This window comes from Phoxinus phoxinus, assembly GCF_949152265.1.
Source record: "Phoxinus phoxinus genome assembly, chromosome: 5".
NCBI lineage: Eukaryota > Metazoa > Chordata > Actinopteri > Cypriniformes > Leuciscidae > Phoxinus > Phoxinus phoxinus.
This window is the reverse complement of record NC_136880.1, coordinates 28343158-28363272: the sequence shown is the minus strand read 5'-3', so window position 1 is coordinate 28363272 and position 20115 is coordinate 28343158. Positions and strand designations below refer to the sequence as shown.

The 20115-nt window shown below is 39.9% G+C and overlaps 1 protein-coding gene across 2 annotated transcripts in view; it reads right to left on the bottom strand.

Annotated features, from left to right (window-relative positions):
• atp6v1h (ATPase H+ transporting V1 subunit H) overlaps nt 1-20115 on the bottom strand; it is a 50492-nt gene that overhangs the window by 5279 nt on the left and 25098 nt on the right. For both annotated transcript variants that reach the window (XM_079613201.1, XM_079613202.1), the window contains 4 exons: nt 16498-16676; nt 16288-16413; nt 11427-11528; nt 3285-3398 (listed from right to left, as the gene is read on the bottom strand). In XM_079613201.1, coding sequence (XP_079469327.1) covers nt 3285-3398; nt 11427-11528; nt 16288-16413; nt 16498-16676 — 521 coding nt within the window. The remainder of the gene's footprint in view (nt 1-3284; nt 3399-11426; nt 11529-16287; nt 16414-16497; nt 16677-20115) is intronic.

The following is a 20115-nucleotide window of genomic DNA, read 5'->3' as shown; positions in this document are numbered from 1 at the left end:
TAGAACTAGTAGCGGATGCTGGAGACATTGATAGCATTGACAGCAGCGTCTCTAGTAATAGTGAAACTGTACGTTTATCTGCTTCAAGAACAGCGCCGTTATTACTTCGGTAGTAAGAAATGTCATGTAGCCTTTAAGTTGCTAAACTATTTTACTGATAATATGGGTCAGAGCATGGCGCCAATAGCTTTGTGGGCAGCTTCCTGTCCACTTTATATATCATAATAAAGCGCACATCCATGTCTCTTGTATCATCGCAGACACTCTCTCTTGTTTAATTCAAATGCAACTTGCCATCTTGCGTCTCAGTTTTGAATTGTATTGAAAATGAAAATCAGAGGACTTTAGTATTAATACTACTATAATAATATTGTAGTGATCATCCTGTCTGGACAATTGTTTCCTACACTGTACAAAATGAATTTATAAACAGCTAAGATTTTAAAACATTAATCTCAATTCAATATTTCATGTCCCCGTAATTATTTCTGTGGTAAAAAAATCTGTGTAATAAGTGTACAATGAATATACATGATCCCTTAAATGTCACCCTTAATAGTCTTGTTTTGTTTGTCTAGTTTGTCCATCCTGTTCGTTTCCAAGAACTGAAGTGTCTGCCAAATACATAAATGTAAATGTACTGGCTCAAAGCAACTTGCAGCAAACTTTTCTTTTAATTTTGCATTAATTACAAGAAGATAATAAAATATTTCAATATTTTGTGTCCAATTATTTCTCCAACTTAGTTTTGGTATTGAGGCCAAAGTTAACTTGCATTGCGTTTGCTATACAACAGTGGGTGGGGGTCACAAAAATGTTTTAAAAAGCACGCTAATCAAACATGGTTTTAATGATAATTACATTTTAAACAATAATCCTAACCGTCAGGACATTTTATCGTGTTTTTTCATGAAACCGGTAATCGTTTCATCCCTACTTCAATGTATATTTCTTTGGATTTCTATGCCATTTCCCCCATTTACTATAGGAGTTATTTCTAAATGTTATGATGTACATAACATAGCAAAGGTGTGATTATCTTTGGTCTTGTTTTGCAGTTAACTATAGCTTAATATTCTTTCAGTTATTCCTATCATGACTTCATTTCCGAATCAAATTAGGTTTTATAACAGTGAAGCACATCTGAGAGATTTCACGCTAAGCTGCATCAGAAAGTGAATGAAGTCCTTAAGTGAGTAAGGGCTTCTACAAAAAAAAACATGGACATAAAAATTATTAAACACTGTCACCATCATCTCAAGACTGTGGAGCCACTGGCTGAATTTCTACACACGCACAGCGGCACACCTCCAGGGGTTAACCCAGATGGTACAGATACAATAAGCTAACAGCGTGCAAAGTTGGCCATCTAGAACTGTGCCAACTCAAACATCTTCTCCTCCTGCTGTTGCCATGACACCAAACAGTCTCTTTGGGGTGAAAATGGGAAAAAGCGACAGCACCACAACTCTCAAGGGAAAATTAAACTACACACAACGCAGCTTCTTATTTTAGTTATTTTTCTGTATCCAACCCTGAGTAAAAATAAGGCTCTTCACCAAAAACAACAACAACATAACACAAAACCTTTAAGTACTTTTATACCGGAAACCATGAAGACAATGTGTGACGCAATCAATGCCATGGAAACGAGATGTTCCTCTACGAGAACATCATATCAAAACCACGATAGATGAGAGAAGACATACCTCTTGTATAAATACCACTCGAGAAGATTGCAGCAAATGGAAATGGCATTCGTGGATGCAACTGGATTGCAAAGATGGCTTTTAAGAAGAGGCAGTGAAAGGCCATTCTTGTACGGCTCTTCTTAACGGCACCTTGGAAACCACGTTCACCGAATCTTAACTCAATCATCCGGCTATTACATCCCCTGTAATTTCCTCTTCCAATTAAGAATACAAATAAGAGTTGGCCTTCACCTCCCTTCAGATCTTCAAATAACACATGCACTCTGTGTCTCTTCAGCCCAAGAGCCATTTTTAAATAGTTCCCTTAAATCTCGGTTCGTATTTGAGAGACTTGAACCACGATGCAACCATTACATTGTTCACGAGAACAATCAAAAATCACTGCTCTGCTTGGTTCTTTCCTTCTTTTTTGCCGTTGACATGCTAAGCTTTGCGTCAAACCGCTGCAAAATTATGCACAATTAATCCTGAAAATTACATGCGAGTCATTTAGCTAATGTCTAATAATTACCACGATACACTGAGTCAGACTTTGCAGACGGAACTGTCTCAAAGCAAGAAAATAAAAGAGATTGCTATATGTATGTTATATATCAATGTTATACTGGGTTCACAGTATAAATACTAACATATAAATTTTCCCCGGAGCATCTGCCTCCATAAATTTATTTCTCCTGCACTGGGGCCGGAGAAAAAGATGAATTATTCGGAGATACTTTATGGAGCGTGTTACTGCATTCTCTCTATGCAGAATTGATCTATACCACTCAGGCAGCATTTAAAGCGACTTGTAGTCTGCTCAATTTGATGCTAAACTTTAAATTTAAAGGCTGATTTAAAGCCATTGTAATGAAACGTTGACAGTGAACAATTACTCTTCATGACACCACTCCAGTACACGTCTATTGTGTTTCAAACACACATGCTATATTCTGGGGCCTTTGAGGTTTTTATCATCCCTGTTGAAAGAGTAATCTGAAGCTCATGAGGATGAATGCAGACAAAATAATAAGCTACTTGTGTTAGGACGGTACCTGAACCTGAGCTAGCGCTTCGCCGGCTTAATTCAACAGTTCGCTGCCCTCACAAACACATCGAACATGCATGGAGAAGTTAAACGTTTTTTTTCCCCCACTTATTGTGTGCCCTGGGTTTTAATCAAAGATCAACTAACGCTGAAAAGACACAATGGTCCACTGAATAATTCACTATATTATGTAGTGCTGAAGTGAGAAAACTACTTCTACGCGGCAAAGAGAAAGCTCATTTCCAGGTCAATATTGAGGGCAATGGTGCGTCAGGCACAAACAACATGGCTATTTTGCTTTAAGAATAAATACCAGAATTGCGTACCAAAAGATGTGATTGTACAATTTTTTTTGGAGATGTTAGGTTAAAAAGATAAAAACTGTATGTGTGTAAATATCCTGTAAATAAATAAATAATAGTCGTAATAATAATACCAAAAAATAGTAATAAATAAGTCAAGTTGTTTGTACGAGTTCATTGGAAAGCAAAGCAGATGCTGAACATAGATTTTGGATTCATTAATGCATATGAAGTTAAACGTACCAGTTATGCACCATGAGCTTCTGGACGGCCAGCAGGGCATTATAGCGGACGAGCTGGTCTTCATGATGCATGTGGTTCATCACTAGTTGTTTACCACCCAGCTGTTCGATCACCCTAAAGGACAGAGAAACAGAGAGAAGCAGTTCCTGATTATTATGTTCTGCAAGATGGGTAATAACACAGGGCCTCTTTGCCTTTCAATTTAACTCTGGGAATAACAGAGAACAACAGCTGCATTATTTCTGGCAATGGCAACCATTAAAATGAAAAGGCATGCAAGACCAACAAACTCATAATACTCAATAAAACAAAGTTTTTATCTTAAAAAAATCACAACAACAAAAAGTTGCTTAAATTGCTAATTTGTTCTAAATATTGATTTTACATAATAAAAAAAACATTTTACACACACACACACACACACACACACACACACACACACACACACACACACACACACACACACACACACACACACACACACACACACACACACACACACACACACACACACACACACACACACACACACACACACACACACACACACACACACACACAGGTATAGTACTGGTAGTTTGGAAACTATTTTACTATTTTGAGTCTCTTATGCTCATCAAGGCTGCGTTTATATAAAAAGAAAATCAGGAACATTTTTATTTTTTTATTTTAATAAAAAAAATTAAATATACCCGTTTTAATATACTTTAAAATATTATTTATTTATATTTCTAAAATACTGGAAGAAATTGATTGAATACTGTAATACAAACAATCAATGACTGTAAATAAATAAATAATAGTCGTAATAATAATACAAAAAAATAGTAATAAATAAGTCAAGTTGTTTGTACGAGTTTACTGGAAAGCAAAGCAAATGGTGAACATAAATTTTGTGAATCTATACTTGATGTGAATCTATACTTGCCCCAAAACATAATGTATACCCCCCGTTCTATTGTTTGCGATTTCCCCCCTCTTTTTTCTGTTTTCCTTAATGCTGTTATGCTACAGTAAAAAAAAAGAAAATTATATATATATATATATATATATATATATATATATATATATATATATATATATATATATATATACACAGTGCCCTCCACAATTATTGGCACCCCTGTTTAAGATGTGGTCGAGGACTTCTAAAAATTATCCTTATTTTAAAAACAACATAGAACCCAAATGCAAAAAAAAAGAGACAAATCCAACCTTTTATTTAAGTACATTACTTTGGTGGTAAAAAAAAAACAAAACAAAAAAACAATTAAAAAAAACCTTGAAATCATGTGTCCCACAATTATTGGCACCCCTGATGTTAATACTTTGTACAACCCCCTTTTGCCAACAAGACAGCACTTAATCTCCTCCTATAACATTTCACAAGATTGGAGAACACAGAGAGAGGGATCTTTGACCATTCTTCTTTGCACAATCTTTCTAGATCATCCAGTGTCCTGGGTCCTCTCTTATGCACTCTCCTCTTTAGCTCGCCCCACAGGTTTTCGATTGGGTTGAGGTCTGGGGACTGAGATGGCCATGGGAGGACCTTGAGTTTGTGACTGCTGAACCATTTTTGTGTAGATTTTGCCACATGTTTTGGATCATTATCCTGCTGAAAGACCCAATGACGACCCATCTTCAGCTTTCTGGCAAAGGCCATCAGGTTTTTATTTAAAATGTCCTGGTAGTTCAAAGCGTTCATAATGCCATGCACCCTAACAAGGTTCCCAGGGCCTTTGGAAGAGAAACAGCCCCACAGCATCACAGATCCTCCACCATACTTCACGGTGGGCATGAGGTGCTTTTCGGCATACTCATCTCTTGTTTTACGCCAGACCCACTTAGAGTGTTTGTTGCCAAAAAGTCTCATCTGACCAAAGCACACAATCCCAGTTGAAGTCCCAGTGCCGCTTAGCAAACTCCAGACGTTTATGTTTGTGAGTGTTAGTGAGAAAAGGCTTTTTCCGTGCATGCCTCCCAAACAGCTTGTTGGCATGTAGAGAGCGTCTGATGGTTGTTTTGGAGACTTTGTGACCCCAAGATGCCACTCTTTGATGCAATTCTGTGACAGTGAGCTTAGGACTTTTTTTTACTTCTCTTACCATCCTCCTCACTGTGCATTGTGGCAAGATACATTTGGGACCTCTTCCAGCCTTGTTTGTCACTGTTCCAGTTGTTTTAAACTTCTTAATGATTCCTCTGACTGTAGATACGGGCAAGTTAAGGCGAGTGGCTATTTTCTTGTAGCCATTGCCTGACTTATGAAGGTCGACACACATCTGCCTTACTTGAATGGTGTGTTCTCTTGTCTTTGCCATGTTGACAAATGGGTAAGAGAATCAGGCCTCTGTGTCATGTCATATTTATACCCCAGGGAAACAGGAAGTCATAGATTACTAATGAAAAGTTCCTAGATACCCTGACCAACTTTAGCAACTACAGAAAAATATATTTAAAAAAAATTCAATTACATTTTTCAGCTGAATTGTTAGGGGTGCCAATAATTGTGGGACACATGATTTCAAGTTTTTTTTTTCTACATTTTTGATAATTTTTTTAACCACCAAAGTAACTTACTTAAATAAAAGGTTGGATTTTTCTCTTTTTTTGCATTTGGGTTCTATGTTGTTTAAAAAAAGGGAGAATTTTTAGAAGTTCCTGACCACATCTTAAACAGGGGTGCCAATAATTGTGGAGGGCACTGTATATATATAATTTATTTCTGTGATGCAAAGCTGAATTTTCATCAACCAGTCCTCCAGTCTTCAGTGTCACATGATCCTTCAGAGATCATTCTAATATGCTGATTTCATACTCAGTTATAATCAATGTTGGAAACAGTTGTGCTGCTTAATATATATATATTAGCAGGTGTGGGTGGGAAAAAGTGACCACCTTCAGAGGGTTGCGGATCCACCAGGGAAGGAAAAAGTGTGAAGAGGGGGGCCAACAGCAACATTGCACTGCAACCGCAGGTCAGACAAGAGGAACCCAAGGCCAGGTCGCAAACCACAGCGCTGAGGGATCCACCGTTGCTGTGGAAAGGCAGGTGGAGGATACAGGAGGGCCCGCAATGGACACCAATGCCTCTGAGAGTGGCACTGACGAAGACACACACAGAACACAAAGCAACCCCAACAACCGCGAGCAAAGCCATAGGACAGAGAGAAAAGAACCCGGAAGGAGGCAGATGGTCAAATGGCCAAAAGCCAACGAAGGTGCGGTCTGGCAGAAGCTGGACAAGGACCTCAGCCTTATCCTGGAGTACTCATTGCGTGGCCAGGTGGAAACCAAGCTGAACCGTATCGGAGACATCCTGTATGATGAATGCATAGGCATATTTGGAGCAACTGCTGGAAAGCGGAGAGCTTGCCCAGTGCAGAAGGGGAGGAGGGAGAGGGAGATCGAGCAGTTGGTGAAGAGGCGGCGTCAACTCCGAAAACAGTGGAGGAAGGCATGCAGAGAGGAGGAGGGCCTGAAACTACTGTGGGACGAGGTGAGAAAAGAGCTTGCCGGCCTACGGAGGGCAGAGCGCACCCGTAAGCGCAGAAGGCGGAAGGAGAAAGAGAGGAGTAACTTCTTTAAAAATCCCTTTAAGCATGCCAGACAGCTGCTAGAGGATAAGAGAAGCGGAAAGCTTGAGATCACCAAGTCTGAGCTGGAGAGCTATATAAAGGAGCAGTACAGTGACCCAGCAAAGTCAACTCCGCTGGGATCCCCTGGGTATGTGCCTCGCCCAGCTCCTCCGACCTCCCTCTTTGATGCTGCCCTCCCCAAACTCAGCGAGGTAAAAGAGGTGGTCCGGAAGGCAAGATCAGCCTCAGCCCCAGGCCCGAACGGGATACCATACAAGCTGTACAAGTACTGCCCAGGGGTCTTGAGACACCTCTGGAAGCTGCTGAGAGTGGCCTGGAAAAACCAAGTCATCCTGTCAGAGTGGCAGAGAGCTGTCACAGTTTTCATCCCAAAGGAGCAGAACTCCAGAATGATCGGCCAGTTTAGGAGTATCGCCCTCCTGAATGTCGAAGGGAAGATCTTCTTCTCCATCCTGGCCAGGAGGTTGACAAGCTACCTCACAGGAAACGGGTACATTGATACCAGCTGCCAGAAGGCAGGTGTGCCAGGCTTCCCAGGGTGTGTGGAACACTCTGCAGTAATATGGGAGCAGATCCAAAGGGCGAAAAGAGAGAGGTGACCTGCACGTAGTGTGGCTCGACCTTGCTAACGCATACGGGTCAGTCCCTCACCAACTCATCAAGTTCGCCTTGGACTTCTTCCATGTCCCAATCGGTATAAGAGCCCTGGTGGCCAAGTACTTTGGAGACCTCCAGACGTGCTGTACCCACCAGGACTTCACAACAGGCTGGCAACAGCTGGAAGTAGGCATTGCCATGGGATGCTCAATCTCGCCCATCTTGTTCGTCACAGCCTTTGAGATCATCCTCATAGGGGCTAGGAAGATGGTCGGAGGAGTGAAACTGCCGTCAGGACAAAGGTTACCAGCAGTTAGAGGTTACATGGATGATATCACCACCATACTCCGGACAGCAGCTTGTACAACAAGGCTGCTGAAGAGGATCGACGAGCTTGTGGGCTGGGCGAGGATGAAGATCAAACCATCCAAGTCACGCAGTTTGTCGATCAAGAAAGGAGTCAGAAATGACAACACCATCTTTGTCGCAGGTGGTGAGAATATCCCATTGCTGGCAGATCAACCGGTTCGTAGCCTGGGTCGTACCTACACAGCAGAGCTCTCAGACAGGCAGATGGGGGAGACGGTGAGGAAGCAGCTCGCAGATGGCCTGGCCAAGATCAACCAAAGCCAACTCCCTGGAAAGTTCAAAGTTTGGTGTTACCAGGCAGTACTGTACCAAAGGGTGATGTGGCCACTGAAGATGAGCGAAATCCCCTCATCAGTGGTAAACAAGATGGACGGGCTGGCAAACTCGTTCATCAGGAAGTGGCTGGGACTACCAAGATGCTTCTCAGAGGTAGGCCTCTTCGGGAGGAACACGCTACAACTACCACTGCGATCCATCAGTGTGGGATACAAGCAAGAGAAGGCTCGGTTGGTGCTGGAGCTGAGGGAATCCACTGACCAGCTGGTGAAAGCAGCGGGCACCCAGATAAAAACGGGAAGAAAGTGGAAAGCCCAAGAAGAGGTCGACATGGCAATCGGCAGGCTGAAGCACCTCGAGGTGGTCGGCAGAGTTCAGGAGGGTCGGGCAGGCCTTAGGAGGGGCGATAATCCCTTGTTCTGGTCAAAGGCTTCTAAAGAAGACCGAAAAGCCTTGGTGGTGGCGGAAGTGGCAAGAGCTGAGTATGAACGCCTTAACATCAAAGCGGTGTCCCAGGGCCGGCAAGGACGTTGGACGGCATGGGAAGGTCTCACTGACAGGTCCATGTCATGGGCCGACCTATGGAAGATCCCCCAAGCTAGGCTCAGCTTCCTGATCAGAGCAACCTATGACACCTTGCCTTGTCCCCGAAACCTCCACCAATGGTTTGGTGCCGAAGAGACCTGTTCCCTTTGTAACACCAGCAACACAAGCCTCCAGCACATCCTGTCGGGCTGCACGACAGCATTGTCCCAAGGCCGCTACAGGTGGCGACATGACCAAGTATTGAAGAAGCTGGCAGAGGTGTTAGAGTCATGCAGAAAGGAGGCGAACAGCAGACCTTCCGCTCGAGGACGACATTCCATCCAATTCGCGAGGGCTGGAGAGAGTGTCAGACCCTCCCGGCAGAGAGATATAGCAAGGCTCCTTTCACCGGGAAATCAGTGGACCATGAGGGTCGACTTGGGAAAGCAGCTCCAGTTCCCCAGGGAGATAGTGGAAACATCCCTGCGGCCAGACCTCGTCATTTGGTCAGAGGCGTGCAAGACCGTCCTCCTTGTGGAACTCACTGTACCATGGGAGGGAGGTATGGAGGCTGCGTATGAGCGGAAACGAGCCAAGTACTCAGATCTGGCGGCAGAGAGCAGGGAGGCGGGCTGGAAAGCCGTTATCTGCCCTGTGGAAGTGGGGTGTAGGGGCTTTGTAGGTTCCTCATCCGCTCGCCTACTCCGCGACATGGGATGCACAGGAGCGAGGCATCGGAAAGCCATGAAAGAGTTGGCAGAGAAAGGCAGCTTCTGGCTGTGGCTAAGGAGGAAGGAGAAGAGTTGGGGGCAAACACCTAGGGCATCAGCAGGGGGTGGCAGGGAGAGATCCCTGCCATCGCTCCGCCACGATGAGGCGTACTGGGGTTAAAGGAGCGAAACGTCGATGAGTGGTGGTCCCCAGCTGATGACCCCTTCAGGCCCACGGAAGTGTTCAGTGAGGTGTCACGGCAGACCAGTTCAAAAGGCACTGGAGGAGGTGCGTCAGGCAGTGATGTCCAGCAGGAAAACCATCACCTGTATTTTGATATGTATATATATATTTTTTTTTTTTTTTTATTATTATCACAGGTTATAAAACTGTTTCCAACATTGGTGATAAATCAACATATTGGAATGATTTCTGAAGGATCATGTGACACTGAAGACTGGAGTAATGATGCTGAAAATTCAACTTTGCATCACAAAAATAAATTGTATTTTAAAGTATATTAAAATAGAAAACCATTATTTTAAATTGTAATATTTCACAATATTACTGTACTTTTGATTAAATAAATGCAGGCTTGATGAGCATAAGAGACTCCTTTCAAAAACATTCAAAATACACACACATTTATATGTATATAATATAATATAATACACGCATATATTTGGACACCTAACCATTGCACCAACAGGGACAATAATGAAGTTGCATTCTAAATACATAGACGTTAAAATGGAGTTGATCCCCTCATTGCAGCTATAACAGCTTCCACTCTTCTGGGGAGGTTTTCCACACGATTTTGGAGTGTTTGTGTTTATTGATGACATTTTTGCCCATTCATCCAGTAGAGCATTTTTGGCACTTTTGTTGGACAATGTGTCCTGGCTCGCAAGCTCAATTCCCAAAGGTTTTCTATGGGATTGAGGTCAGGGCTGGCCAGTCAAGTTCTTCCACACCAAACTCATCCAACCATGTTTTTATGGACCTTGCGCTGTGAACTGGGGAACAGTCATGCTGGAATAGAAAAGCCTTCGCCAAACTGTTTATCATTGTCCAAAATTGTCTTGGTATGCTGAAGCATTAAGATTTCCCTTCACTAGAAGTAAGGGGCCAACCCCTGAAAAACAGCCCCATAACATTATCCCTCCTTGACCAAACTTTACAGTTGGCAAAATGCAGTCAGGCAGGTAATGTTCTCCAGACTCAGACTCGCCAATCAGAGAAGTGTGATTCATCACTCCACAGAACACATTTCCATTGCTCCAGAGTCCAGTGGCGGATTGCTTCATGTTGTGGAAATACACAATAATACAATGAGCACAGTGCTGAAAAGGGGCGGGGTTATATAAGATCTATATTTTCATCTCACATTTAGCCACAGTTAAAACAAAATCACTGCTTGGAGAACAAAAGATGGAAAGGCAATAACTTGGCACTTATTGCAAATGAGTGCAATTCTTTTGGCCTGCAGAAGCTAATTTGTTCTAGAGTGGTCTAATTACAGGGTTAGAACCAAGGCTAATTCAGACCAACGAGTCCCTATAGATTCACTGTGGTTTCTTTGAACGGTGGGGGCGTTCTAAAGAGGAAAGCGAGAGTGTGTGTTCTGAGTGGCCGACCTCAGGGGGAGGAGAGTCTGGATTAGAGAAGGTATTAGCCACTCACAGCAGAGTTGGAAACAAGTGGCGGTTCACTCTACAGTGAACCGCTATATAGAAGGAAACTATATGCAATCTTCTTACTGTAGGTCTAAAATTGATTGCCGACAATATGGCAAAGCTTGGGCAACATCTTGCAATAGGTTTGCCTGGAAGAGTTAGTTTGCTGCTCTCTTTGAAGTGATGCAAGTTTAAATTGACACTGATATCATCACAGGCAAGCGGGCAGCACAGACGGTAATAACTTTAACCTGGGCGATTCTGAGCCCTATAATCATAAAAAGCTAAAGAATATTTGGGTATTGAGAAATAGTAAAAAAAAAAAAAAAAAGTATAGCCGCAGAGTTAGAGAGATGATAATTTACAGATGAAGGATACTCGCTCACCTCTTGCCACGAGGGTAATGTCTCACGTATTCCCCCACATCGTGAGCAGCAACAGCAATAACCTGAGGGTCATCAGACACTTCCAACAACCTGGTCAGTATCCTGGCAGGAAGCACAAACACACAATCATTTCAGGTCTCAAAAAGCAATCAGTAACACCTCCAGGGCAATACTAAACCCACGCTGAGCAAATATATCCCAGGGTACTGTACAGCTGGAGATGTGGTGTCTACCTCAGTCCAGGAAAATATTAGGTTCTGTCAGTTCAGTAAGATGCTAAAATGGGGAAACATGTAACACCGCAAAAAAAAGTGTTTTCTTAAACAGTATTTGTGTCTTCTTTTCCAGTAAAAAGAAACATTTAATAGAGAAAAATTAAATTGTGTGTTCTCAGAAAAAATACAGTGGGCCCAAAAAGCATTTTGACACTTTTTGACTAAGTCGCACTTACACCACAGTTCAAAGGTTTGGGTTTTCTATTTTAAAATGTAATTTATTCCTGCAATTGCAAAAGCTGAATTTTTAGCATCATTAAGCCTTGTTTATACTCGACGCGTCCGCACGAGCGCGAGTCTCTGCTGACTGCGTGCGCACCTCCCCAAACGGGCGAGGCGTTTATGCTTGACGCGCTCGCCGTTGTGCTATTCTGTGAAACGACAGGGGGCGACTCGGAGTAATTCTCCTCTAAACCACCAGGAATCAGCAGTGAAGAAGTAGTTTGCCGGAATTTTATACTTTTTATATACAGAATATTGTACTTTCACTGCATGTAAACTATAGTTAAACAACTGAAGCCTTATTGAAGAGTGTTTAAACCTTAATTTCACCAGCAGGCCTTACTTCTGCTATTGTAGGCTTATTTTGTAAATGTAGTTAACTTTAGACAAGTGCAAACTGGGTGCTTAATGCAAATGTTCCTATTCACAAAATGAGAGGCTTTTATGGTCGCCCATCAATGCAAATGTTTCTATGTGTATAGAGACAAAAGAATGAGGTTCATCACTGTCTGTCACCATCAGTGTAGGCTACTGCAGCGATTCTGTTTATTTGTGAAGACACTTATGAATGGTACACAAAATAAAATCTTTAGTTTTAGTTTTTATTTCACAGAAAATTATAAATACAAATCTCTTTTGTAAATTAATTATAATTTTAAATACACGATTTTATTCCCCAACGTCTACGCAATTTCTCTCCAGGAATTCTGTGCCATCTGACTGTCTCTATGGTCCCGCATGGAAGGATCATAAACATGCTGGTACATGCATACCAGCTCGGACAAAGTCGCCTCGAAGTTGTTCATCTTCGGATGCATTACAAAAAGTGCCGTGCACACCGCCAGGCGAAATGGGGTCTTGCGCACCCAACGCGCACGACCGCCCACACCGCAATGACGTAATTTTTGCCGCGCGGACCTTCGCGCTCGTGCGACGCGTCGAGTATAAACAAGGCTTTACTCCAGTCTTCAGTGTCACATGATCCTTTAGAAATCATAATATTCTGATTTACTGTTCAAGAAATACTTCTTTTTATTAGCAATGCTGCTTAATAGTTTTTAGTGTAAACCGTGATAGATGTTTTTTCAGGATTCTTTGATGAAAGTTTAAAAAAACAGCATTCATTTTAAATAAAAATCTTTTCCAACATTATAAATGTCTTTACTGTCACTTTTGATCAATAATGTAATAATATATACATTTCATTGCATTCTAAAACATTATATCAAACCAACTAACCTCACTTTTCTAAGCCAACATTTTTATTTTTTGCATTAGATTTTATTAAAATAAATGTCACTGTGTATATGTAAATCAATTATATTTATTATTTTTTAAGCAACCGAATACTTTTTGTGGCCATTGCATCTTGAATGTACGGTATCTCAAAGTTGTATTGGTAAATTACAAAATGTACAGTATATTTTCGAAAACACTTCTTAAAGGATAATTCCGGTATTTAACACCTTGAGTCTATATTGTAGTTTGTTTTAGATGAACAAGAGTGGTGGATAACATTTTTTTGACAATGGTTCCTCTCTCGAGTTTTTGACTATAAAAGAATTGGCCATGGACCCATTTAACATTAGAGTCAATGGGCATGTCCGAAAATGTCATTAAAACAACCTTTAACATTAGTTTTCAAAACTGTGCAACTCACCGAGTGATTAGTGATGTTAGTTGATGTTCCAGAAACAAAAAGTGTTGCGAAATACAGTTTCTGTCGTGTTTTATTCGTCATTTTGTAAAATCCCATTGAATTCTGTTGAAGGACTGAGTGCTCATTAATATAAATGCGCTACCGGAAACGGAAAGGGGGCTGTTTACATTTGGTCGATGTAGTCTTTTTGCTCGCTTCCGTTTCTCATAAGGCTAGCGAGCAGAGCGACTGTGCTCCGGGAGAGTAAGCGAAATAAACAAACAAAACCTTGAAAATATTGAAAGACGTGACCACTGACCAGTGCAATATGAAGTTGAACTCGACTGTGACCGTGAGTGTCCCGTGAGACATAAACATCGGTTATCGCCATCAAGTGGTCGGGAGTGTGCTAACGCTTCAGATTCAAATATTGAGCGGAAGTTACACGGTTGTAAAGTGTCTGAAAAAATAGTTCCACTATAGCAAAATAAACGGATTGGAATCATATATTGCGACGATATATTGTTTATAATCATCAACGAACACCACTAACCACTCGGTGAGTTTAACAGTTTTGTAAACGAACATTATTGGCTGTTTTAATGACATTTTCGGACATGCCCATTGACTCCAATTTTAAATGGGTCCATGGCCAATTCTATTATAGTCAAAAACTCGAGAGAGGAACCATTGTCAAAAAAATGTTGTCCACCACTCGTTCATCCAAAACAAACTACAATATAGACTCAAGGTGTTAAATACCGGAATTATCCTTTAATAAACAAATCTGTGCTTCTTAAGTACATCTTTCGTTTAACGTTTGAGATATTTTCAACAAAAATGTTGCTTAAGAAAATGATTAATTTTGCAGCAAGCAAGAGGTTCAAGCTTAATTTCAATCTATTTCTGCTCACAAACAATAGATCAAGCATGAGACAGGTATCCACTGCATTAAAGCATGAAATTATAACAGTCATGCAGAATGGAGAGAGGTTTCAAGCACTACACATCATCTGCACACTGGGCAAGAGATGGAGGGGGAAAAAGAGAGGAACTGAAGTAAAACACAAATTGCTGATGGCTGAAATGGAGCCTTTGTGCTGATTGCGGAGAGGGTGGTGATGAGAGGAATGAGATGAGTAGATTAGGATTTAAACGGAGCTGTCAAAAGGGTCGAGCTGACGCATGATTAAACTACTGAGAGACGATGAAAATGAGAGTTTCAACTGCCGATTCTCGGCTCTGGTTTCAACTAGTGTAACCTTCACCAAAGAAAGGAGAGGAACACGGCACGCACACACCTGTGAATCAGACTGTAAAAACAGCTTGTGTAAAAACAGCACTGTATGTTCTAAACAGTCCTTTAACCATTTGCTCGATACTGCAAAAAAAATATTTCAGTCCCTCCCTGAACACTTGACCCCCGCTAACATCTTTTATTATAAAAGCTGAGAGAACTGAAAGCACACATTATGAATATTCACACGTGAGTGTAGTATTACTTCACACAGCATGTACATTTTAAAGCAGCCACATTCACATTACAATATTCTTAATTATTGTTATTATTAAAATTTTATTTTTGGCCTTTGCTACTGTTTTAGGAGAGAGACCACTAGAAATAATCGGGGGAACAGAGAGGTGAATAGAGAAATCATAATGGGTTTGTTAATCGAATGGATTTTAGTTTTTTTCTTAAACCATAAATCAACACAATTTAGTGAGATTTATGCTTTGTAAGTCAATATATAGTTTTGAAAACAAGTCTTATTCTCTTAGACAATTTAGTTATTCTCAAGTAAATGTGTTTTGTTTCGAGGTTGCCAAGTTGTTTTACATGATGACAAGACAAAAATATATTGTCACCTGCAACTTGCACCAGAGCCTGTAATAACACTTTTAAAGAATGTTAAAAACAAAGAAACTTTATTAATAAAACAAATATTATAAAACGAATCACTAACTGTAAAGTATGATTGGTTACTAGTTCACAATCTTTGCACACCTTTGTTAATTTTATAATTATATTAATTGTATATTGAAGGCTGTTTTCGGAAAAAGCCACACAAAATTAAGTCAAAAATATTTTTGGCTTTGATATTTTTGAAAAGAATCTCAGCCTTCAAATTGTCATTTTATTACAAAATTCAAACAATAAATGTGGTTCTGACAGTCTATGATGTAGTGTAGAATGGAGAGCGAGTGAACTGATCATCTCTTTCTCTTTCTTACTAATAGCACATTTGTGACCCTGGACCACAAAACCAGTCACAAGTCGCACGAGTATAACGATACATTGTATGGGTCAAAAATATAGATTTTTCTTTTATGCCAAAAATCAATAGGATTTGCAAATTTCCTACCATAAATATATAAAAAATATATTTTTTGTGAGTGAATGCAGCAATATCGCGAACATAAATTGACAAGTTTAAAGGCGATTTTCTTAATGTTTCGATTTTTTGCACCCTCAGATTCCAGATTTTCAAATAGTTGCATCTCAGCCAAAAATCCTAACAAACCATACATAAATGGAAAGCTTATTTAGCTTATTGGTGTCTAAATCTCAATTTCAAAATATTTACCCTTGTGACTGGTTTTGTGGTCCAGGGTCACATTTGAGAATAATGTTAAATTTTGAATGTGAAGAGCATCAATATCTACCGACGCATGTCATGAAATAACCCACTGGCCAGCCCTAGTCCAAACAGCAGATGCTTCTTACTTCAGCAGCTCGTAGTTCTTCTCGTTCAAGCGAACAGCGTTTTCCCTCCAGAACTTCTCCGACTTGTGCACTGGACTCCATTCCAGACGTCCAGACTTCAGCTCAGAGCTGTACTCATCAAAAGAACTGCAGGATGAAAAATGGAAAGCACTATCAACATGTGAGAAAAAAGAAACATGTTTAAATACTGAGAGAGTATGAGGGTTTTACCTGAGATCCTGAACGCTCTCTCCCAATTTTTCCAGGAGGAACTTGATGTCTTCAGTGATGTCCTCATCATCATATTTCTGCTGGTCCAGGTTCTCCAGCTGTTTGAGCACTTTGCACTGGATCATGGCAAGAGCGTATTCCTGACGGGTCTCTCTCTCAGCTGACTTCTCCAACAGGTTCTACAGCAACGAACAGCCATCAATCATGTTAATGCCGTTATTGTAGAATAGAATTAAGTGGATAATTAAGTACTAAGAATACTGAAAATAATTTAAGCATTTATTCAGATCTCTAGAACAAAATTAATCATATTTAAATATTTAATTACAAATTCACCTTGCTATGAGTGCAATTATTCAAAAATAGATATTTGTGACTACCGGTACTTAAAATATAGCAAGCATTTTATCAGATTTCATTTTAATGTAGATCCTTTTACCATGGCCTGTAGTAATAAAGACGACATATTAAAAATCAGAACAAAAGATGAACTTGAAGAATTTCAGACAAGCATTGGTTGAATGGTTGAATCTTAAAGGTATAATACAAAATATATGTCCTTGGCTTCTTCAGTCAAATGATCTAGTAAATTCAAGACTATTTCCCAGGAGAAGAAATACTGCACAGCAGTGGAATAAATTAAAATTTGAATTACAATTATAATTAGAGACTGTTGTAAAGTGAAAGTGAGGGTATTACATTTTAAATATGCACTCAGCTAGATTTGTCCTTTTTCTTGAAAGTTTCTTCTACTTTTAAAAATGGTAGAAATGTTTTGTGCATCTACAATGCGGTGATGTTTTACCGGCACCCGTTTGACATGGCCCCTTGAACAAGCAAAAAAAAAAAGAACTTCAGCATTGAGCATTGAGCAACGTGACTTGAAGAGGAAATTAACTTGTCAAATTACAATAAGAGTGCTTTTATTTCTCAGAATTCATTACACTCTTAATGGATATGGTTCATTTAGCAGTGAATGCTAACAAAAGCATTGACTTCCTTTTTAAAACCCTTTGCTCCTAGCTGTACTAAAATTAGGTGTTGCTCTTTGAAAACTCACCTAAAAGCCTTGAAAACATGCCCTTTCTGGCATTACTGGAACATTCTTCTTTAGTTGTTATTTTAGATGCAACCGGTAGTCATCAAGTTAAATTGCTTAGATTAAATTGGGTGAAATATCAAATCAGCTCACGCTGACACTCTAAGAAAATATCATCAGTTAATGGACAAAAGGATGCTTAAGAAAAAAACGAACAGGAAATAAATAAATTAATCATATTTTTCTTTCATGTCTGCTGGCTTAATAAAGTTGGGCTTTAGATTGTATGAAAGACTCAAGGTGGTTCATAAGTTTCTTTCCTCTCTAGCAGCCAAGAAGAGCTCCCAAACAAGTTAAGTATTGATTACTGATGAAACTGAACCATATATCATTTTGAATGGACCTGCATCACTGTTACTGAGACACTTAAATTAGAAGCTAGTGGAGGAAAAACCAAGTAATTATTAGGCATCTTACTGCTTTCCAGCAGCGTTTCTGACATTTTAATACAATAAAGCCAAAATTGAACAATTAGAGTCAGTGAACGCTCAGCTGTCCAACATGAATGATGTCATGCTGTTACATGTATGAGAGACAACAAAGATTTAAAAGAAGTAAGCTTGCAAAGGAAGAGTTCATATTAGGAATCTTAATAGAGCGATAGCTGCAGCATTGAATAACAACAGTGATGCATATTACAGACGTGATGAGCAGCGCTGGCGTTTTAATTTGCAGCAGCCCAACGTTTTGTTTCATGGCAGACTGCTGTAAGGCAGTTTGACAGGTCTTGATGTTGGTAGTCTTGCTGCAAACGTACATCGTTTACGCAGTCCGGACACATTTATCATCTTTGGCAAAGGTTTCATACCTATTCTCATTTTGAGGGAAGACTAATTATAACAAGATTAACAAAAAATGCTAATGTTCTGTTCGAGTTATGTATTACAGTAAGTCAAATCCTTTATCAGTTCCTATTCCAGATGTACCCATAACATGCACCTATTCTCTGTCCCAAAAGAGGAAGTCTCCTTCATACATATGTAACACAATTTCTGGCCATATTATGCTTGTTTTTGTGATGGAAATGTTTTATGTAATGGCCTCAGAAGAGGTCAAAAGGGTATTTCACCATGGAATGTTTCAGAAAAGTGCAGACTAAAGATGCTCAGATCAAAGTCCATGTATATCTCTATACACATCACATGATCAAATAATCTAGATCTAGAAACAGTAGAACGAACAGCCATATGATTAGCTTAGATCATTACAAACTAATCATCAGATCAGTATAACCAATTAACAGTGAAGAAGACTTGAGTGATTTGGACACTGATTTGGACTCAACTGCAAGGTGTAAATGTATGTATGTATGTATTTTTCTCTTGGTTGTTGTGACCAGTGAGCTCCCAGCCGTGAATAAAACTTTACTCCTGCAAAGAGCAACTTGGGAGTCGGCAGGGACTTTTACTTGAGAGGCGACCACAGCAGGGACAGTGAGTGTTGGAAGACTATAGACCCGCACTCAGGGTGAGGCTGTAATACTCAGAGTTAGTATTAATGATCATGTGTCGGACCAGTGTACATCTAAGAAGGGAGGTGAGAGTGTATATACCGTAGTAGTGTTATTTTCGGGACAAGAATTATCCCAGAGATGCTGTAATAGTTTATTGGTGCTGTTGTATTATATTGGCAATTATGATGTTGTTTGAATTGTCAGTTATTAAGAAGTCAGATTAGTAGGTTGAATTTGTATTGTATTATGAGAATTTCCACAACATGTGGCAAGTGGCAACACATAATAAATTACGGTGAACAGGTCAGAAATCTGATCAGCCCAACATACAGCTCTAGTTGTTAACAAGATGATGGATTGTTTGCATAGTGCTGTCCTACACCTTCCTCTTTGACATTCAGCATCTATGCATACTTAAACACTGCTTTCCCATTCAATAGAAATAAGACATTGATGAATGAGTAGTAAGTGTGGCTTGCTTGCATGAGAGTAAATGAACATTCAGATGGGGAATTGAAAAATGATAGAGTGACATAACAGTGCTAGATTCTATAGAATGTCAGATAGCTGGATAGAAAGAGATACTGCCCTACAAAGGCAAAATACCTTAACTCGCTAGCTGGAGTATGGAACTGGGAAAATGACTTTAAAGATTTTTAGTTGTTCAGCCAAATTAATTATAGGTAGGAAATTGGAATAGGATACTGGAAATCTGGCAAATATATGTTTTAGTAATGACAATTATCTAAATCTTATCTATATCTAAAATCTTGAGCTCAAACTTGACTTTTGACCACTTTTTGAAGTTACTGTACTCTGCCTTTGTATTGTAAAGAGCGAGAAGTCACACTAAGGCAAATGGCAGTAACTTCCACATTATCAATATTTGGTTACTGATCACCATTTACAAAATCATTATAGTAACATAATATGTATAAAATCTAGTTTATTTGATGATTTACAATTGCTTTGTTATATGGAGCAGTTTGGTAGCCTATTCATTGGATAGCTGACTAGCCTATTTTGGCTGCTAGCTAGCTAAATTAAGTAGATTGTGATCGATCTA